General features: G+C 46.1%; 1 protein-coding gene across 1 annotated transcript in view; it reads left to right on the forward strand.

The window, feature by feature from the left end:
- LOC111955827 (tumor protein D52) overlaps positions 1-5830 on the forward strand; it is an 11897-nt gene extending 6067 nt beyond the window's left edge. The window contains exons 4-7 of the mRNA XM_070436393.1: positions 3104-3175; positions 3645-3686; positions 4398-4446; positions 4654-5830. Of these exons, the coding sequence (XP_070292494.1) occupies positions 3104-3175; positions 3645-3686; positions 4398-4446; positions 4654-4791 (301 nt within the window). The 3' untranslated portion in view covers positions 4792-5830. The remainder of the gene's footprint in view (positions 1-3103; positions 3176-3644; positions 3687-4397; positions 4447-4653) is intronic.
- The last annotated feature ends 243 nt before the right edge of the window (positions 5831-6073 follow it).

The raw sequence follows: 6073 nt of genomic DNA on the forward strand, positions 1-6073 counted from the left end.
GACATGTCCATAAGAGAGGAGAACACAACTCAGCTATCATGCAGGAAGTTTGAGGGACCGTCAGCTCGGTAGGCCACTCACATATTACATGGCACCCTATTCCTTTTATAGTGCACTACTTTTGACCAGTACCCAGTGGGGTTATGGTAAAAAAATAGTGCACTATATAGGGGGCCTGGTCAACACGTAGTAGTATACATCTATAAGTGAATAGGCGTCCATTTCAGAATGCACCCGCAAAGACAGGCCTCTTTTATACCCCCAGAGAGAAGCCCTCTACCCTACCCAGCTCCCTACCCTCTATCCCAGTCACCTTTTACCCTCCTACCTCCAGTCACCTTACCCTCTACCCCAGCTCACCTTTACCCTCATTTCCCCATCCACCTTAGCCCTCACCCATCACTATAACCCTCTTACCCAGTCCACCATTTACCTCTACCCCACGTCTACACCTTTACCCTCCTACCCCAGTCACGCTTGTACCCTTCTACCGCCAGTCACCTTACCTCTACCCAAAGTCACACTTATGTACCCTCTGACCCCAGTCACCTATGTCACCTCACCCCAGTCACCTTGTCACCCTCTACCCCAGTCACCGCGTACCCTCTAACCCCAGTCACCTTGTACCCTCTACCCCAGTACACACGTACCCCTCTACCCCAGTTTCACCTCTCATCCTCTACCCCAGTCACCTGTACCCCCTACCCAGTCACCTGTACCCTCTACCCCCAGTCACCTCTACCCTCTCACCCCAGTCACCTCTAGCCCCAGTCACGCTGTACCCTCGTACCCCAGTCACCTTCTACCTCCTCTACCCCCAGTCACCTTCTACTTCTACACCAGTCACCTGTTACCCTCAACCCCAGTCACCACTACCCCAGCTTACCTCTTACCCTCAACCTCACAGTCAAACTCGTACCCCAGTCACCTTTACCCTCTCACCCCAGTCACCTTTACCCCTCTACCCAGTCACCTCTTACCTCTACCCCAGATTACCCTTAACCCCTCTACTCCCATCACCCTTTACCCTCCTACCCCAGTCATTCATCTCTCTAACTGCTCTCTCTCCTCTCTTCTCTTCTCTCTCTTCTCGTCTCATCTCTCTCTCTCTCTCTCCTCGTCGCCAACTTCTAACCCCAGCCACTATCTAACCCTCTACCCAGCCAGCATCTCTACTCTCTCCCCAGCCACCTCTACCCTCTACCCCTGCCACCTCTACCCCAGCCACCTCTACCCCAGTCACCTGTACCCTCTACCCCAGTCACCTTTACCCTCTACCCCAGTCACTTCTACCTCAGTCACTTCTACCCCAGCCACCTGTACCCTCTACCCCAGCCACCTCTACCCTAGCCTGGCCCATCCCTTGGTCATTAGCACCAGTGAGACACATTGGAATAAAATGTGATATTTCTCCTACTAACATCCCTGAAGTAATAATACTAGCTAGTACTGCTGATTTACAGTGCATTCGGAAAGTATTCAGACCTCTTCAATTTTTACACATTTTGATAGGTTTCAGCCTTATTCTAAAATGGATTAAATACCAATTTTTATAAATGTTTGGGGAAAAAAAATATTCAAACCCTTTGCTATGAGACTCGAAATTGAGCTCAGGTGCATCCTGTTTCCATTGATCATCCTTGAGATGTTTCTACAACTTGATTGGAGTCCACCTGTGGGAAATTCAATTGATTGGACATGATTTGGAAAGGCACACACCTGTCTATATAAGGTCCCACAGTTGACAGTGCATGTCAGAGCAAAAACCAAGCCATGAGGTTGAAGGAATTGTCCGTAGAACTCTGAGACAGGATTGTGTCGAGGCACAGATCTGGGGAAGGGTACCAAAACATTTCTGCAGCATTGAAGGTCCCCAAGAACACAGTGGCCTCCATCATCCTTAAATGGAAGAAGCTTGGAACCACCAAGACTCTTCCTAGAGCTGGACGCCCAGCCAAACTGAGCAATCGGGGGAGAAGAGCCTTCGTCAGGGAGGTGATCAAGAACCTGATGGTCACTCTGATAGAGCTCCAGAGTTGCTCTGTGGAGATGGTAGAACCTTCCAGAAGGACAACCATCTCTGCAGCACTCCACCAATCAGGCCTTTATGGTAGAGTAGGCAGATGGAAGCTAATCCTCAGTAAAAGGTACATGACAGCCCGCTTGGAGTTTGCCAAAAGGCAACTAAAGGACTCTCAGACCATGAGAAACAAGATTCTCTGGTCTGATGAAACCAAGATTGAACTCTTTGGCCTGAATTGCGTTACTTCTAGAGGAAACCTGGCACCATTCCTACGTTGAAGCATGGTGGTGGCAGCATCATGCTGTGGGGATGTTTTTAAGCGTCAGGGACGGGGAGACTAGACAGGATCAAGGGAAAGATGAACCGAGCAAAGTACAGAGAGATCCTTGATGAACACCTGCTCCAGAGCTCTCATGACCTCAAACTGGGGTGAAGGTTCACCTTCCAACAGGACAACAACCCTAAGCACACAGCCAAGACAACGCAGGAGTGGCTTTGGGACACGTCTCTGAATGTCCTTGAGCGTCCCAGCCCAGAACCCGGACTTCAACCCGATCTAACATCTCTGTAGAGACCTGAAAATAGCTGTGCAGCGACACTCCCCATCCAACCTGACAGAGCTTGAGAGGATCTCCAGAGAAGAATGGGAGAAACTCCCTAAATACAGGTGTGCCAAGCTTGTAGCGTCATACCCAAGAAGACTCGAGGCTGTAATCGCTGCCAAAGGTGCTTCAACAAATTACTGAGTAAAGGGTCTGAATACTTATATAAATGTAAGATTTCAGTTTTCTATTATGGGGTATTGTGTGTAGATTGATGTGGGGGGGAGAAAACAATTTAATCCATTTTAGAATAAAGCTGTAGCGTAACAAAATGTGGAAAAAGTCAAGAGGTCTGAATACTTTCAGAATGTACTGTATGAACATGGAGCCCGTATCCAAATAATGGTGAATTTGCAGCAAGATGGTTTGATAAATGTAAGCTAAGCTTCTCCCTGAAGTTTGCTACTGATTTCTATAAAGCATAGAGTGCAGACTGAATTGTCAGGCAGGGAGAATACACGTACTAATCTATCTTATCTTCATTGTTTGTACATGTCTTTAATACAATTCTTGGCCTTTACAGATTGCAGTCTATTTCCAATTCCTTTGGGTAAGACTGTCCCCGCTAGTGCCGTTAGTCAGTCAATTCATACGTCATTTTGGATGCTGCTGAGATCATTACTCTCCAGGCAGTCTTGTGGAGTGTATTAATCCACGGCTACTCTCTGTAGTGTTTATGACTATTCTCTCTCTCTCTCGCACTCTCTCCTGCATGGGGTAACTTGTGCTGGGGTGATTTTGAGTTTGTGTGAGGATTCATTCTAGTGCTTCGTGTGATTGAATGGTTGTCTATGTAAGCCTACATTTCCATACAGGGCTATGGTAACTGATCCACGTTGTCATGTCTGTCACCTCAACATGCTCTTTACAGTCACTCATCAATAATAGATTGATCACTGGGATAATAGACACATGGAATAAAGGATGTATGGATGTGTGTCTGTACCTCTCCATACTAACAGCGGTGCACTCTCATTCTTCACTAATCTCTCTCTCTCTTCTCTGATGCTGTCGGATAGCATACGCTCCCTACAGCATTCTGCTAGTATGCCTGTAATGAGGTAAGGGAACACACACACACACACACACACACACACACACCCAAACCACGGCGTTCTGGAACCCTCTACTCCTCTGTGGCACCTTTTGCAACACCGTTTTGAAGCATTGCGGACTTGAAAAACTGTCATAAGTTCAGGATGGTAGAACTGTGAAGGTGTTTTATGGAAACTGCTGAGTTGTATCTTTAGGTCACGGTGGCACTGCCAACACCCCTCTAGTCTATAGGGATTGAGGTGCTTTGCTGCCATAAAAACGTATGGTTATTTCCTTGTCCTTGTATTTGTACTGTTTTACCCTCTGGACAGTCGTCTATGTGATCTGTGAATAGAAGAGGATGGAATGTAGCCACTCTAGAATCACTAGTTGTTAACCCGACAGCCCATCCAGGCTGGTTAGTTAACGTTTCCTATGAACACAATGATGATACATGTGTGTCCTTTGTGTGTCAATGTCCCTGACCTCTGACCTCTCATCTCTGCTTTCTCAAGAGTCCTCTAGGTGTGGTGTTCATGTAAGAGTGCGGTGTCTGTTAGGGAGCCATTTTGGACGCAGCCTATTCCCTACGTAGTGCACTACTATGGGCCCTGATCAAAAGTAATGGACTATATAGGGGAAATAGGGTACCGTTTCAGACACTGCACACCTGTCTCTGGGCGATATCACTCCTCCTCGTACCTCTCTACTCACGTCAGGTGTCACTGTCTTCACAGGAACACGCCCACCTTCAAGTCGTTTGAGGAGAAAGTAGAGACTTTAAAGGTAATGGATGAGAGAAGTGATGAAGAATTTCTCAGTACATTTTGGAGGAGCCATAAAATATGTATCTTTCAATATTTGGGGAGAACTTTATCAAAACAAAACAGACAATATAAAGTAAATCATTCATCCGGTCAGTTCATTTATACATTTATTGGTTCCTTCATCAATTCACTCATTCCACACCTGTATGTCTTCCTCCTCCTGCAGGTCAAGATGAGCCCGGCGGCGTCTCAGGGTGACTTTGGCGACGTGTTGACCTCTACAGCAACCTCTGACCCGTCTGTTGTCGTGGAGAAACAGCCAGAGGCCACGCCCATCGCCCTCCAGGAAGAACATCTCCAGTGAGACCAGCCTGACCTTTCACCCCTGACCCCTAGCCAGATTGACATCCGCTGGAACTATACTCTCTCTCACTCACACCTCCTCCCGTCTTCACCTCCTCTCGCTACAAACCCACACAACAGATCCAACAACCAAAATAAATAAATAAAATGATGAAAATATTGTTGTGACAACGTAACACTTAAGTTTGACTGTGTGTTTGTATTAGAATGGACGTGGTTTAGGAACCTGCACAAGGAGAAGACAATACATGGCACACAAAGGATAGGATGTGTCACAGCCAGGGGTGCTTTATTCTGTGTATGAATAGCACAGAGCTCTTATATTTGCATGTCTTTGAGTTGGAACAGGTATTTTGGAGGGTACTTCAATTTCCCATTTTATTCTTAATCACTGTACTACTTTAAGATTTGATAACTAGAGAACGCATGGTCCTCTTAACACCTGAAGTGATGGGCTCGGTCTCATACCATTTATTTGGTAACATTACTCTCACCGATATCTTCAAACCGTGTCCATCTCTGTCTGAATAGCACTAGTAATGTGGTGTCGAGCACAGCTGAGTAGAGTTAATCCCAGATCAGTGTTGCTCACACACTTCTCTCACAGTTTAACCACAGGGGGGGTGGTCTAAATCTGACCTCCATGCAGTTCATAGTGCTCAACTCTGACATTCGAGAGGGTGTGCCAATGCATTCAGATCCGTGTGAAATGGTGGTCACAGCAGCAGATGCATGGGTTCCTATTATGATGTCAGCAGGCCTTAACTCTTCGTCCAGTCTATATCACTCACTGCCTCGCGTGGTGGGGCCAAAGTCAATATTGGACCACTTGTCTCATTGGTATCTGTGAGGGACTTGGCTATTTTCTCTCTGCTTGGAATGCTGAAACAGGATAGTCACTGGATGCTGTGTGCTTCTCTACTGTTGAATGATATATGAATGGTATTTTTCAAAGTATATCCATATATAGTGTGATAATACATTTTTGGCATTTACATTATGTGAGGGGATGGCTTCTGATTAAAAAATTCTGTAACCAATTTTTTTTTGTTACTACAGACTACATTGGTGATGATACATACAGCCTTGGACACTAGTGAGTATTTGGTGTAAATACATGATGCAAGTCCTCCCCTACTGGAAGACAACTGGTCACATCATGGCATGGATTCATTGAGGAAGTGAAAACTTTTATTAAGAAAAGCCTTGGTTCCACCATTAAGAATGAATTATGGCTAATAAAATCTCTTGTCCTCATTTAACCCAACTGCTAGGGCAGTAGG

The sequence above is a fragment of the Salvelinus sp. IW2-2015 genome, linkage group LG31 (genome assembly GCF_002910315.2).
Source record: "Salvelinus sp. IW2-2015 linkage group LG31, ASM291031v2, whole genome shotgun sequence".
NCBI lineage: Eukaryota > Metazoa > Chordata > Actinopteri > Salmoniformes > Salmonidae > Salvelinus > Salvelinus sp. IW2-2015.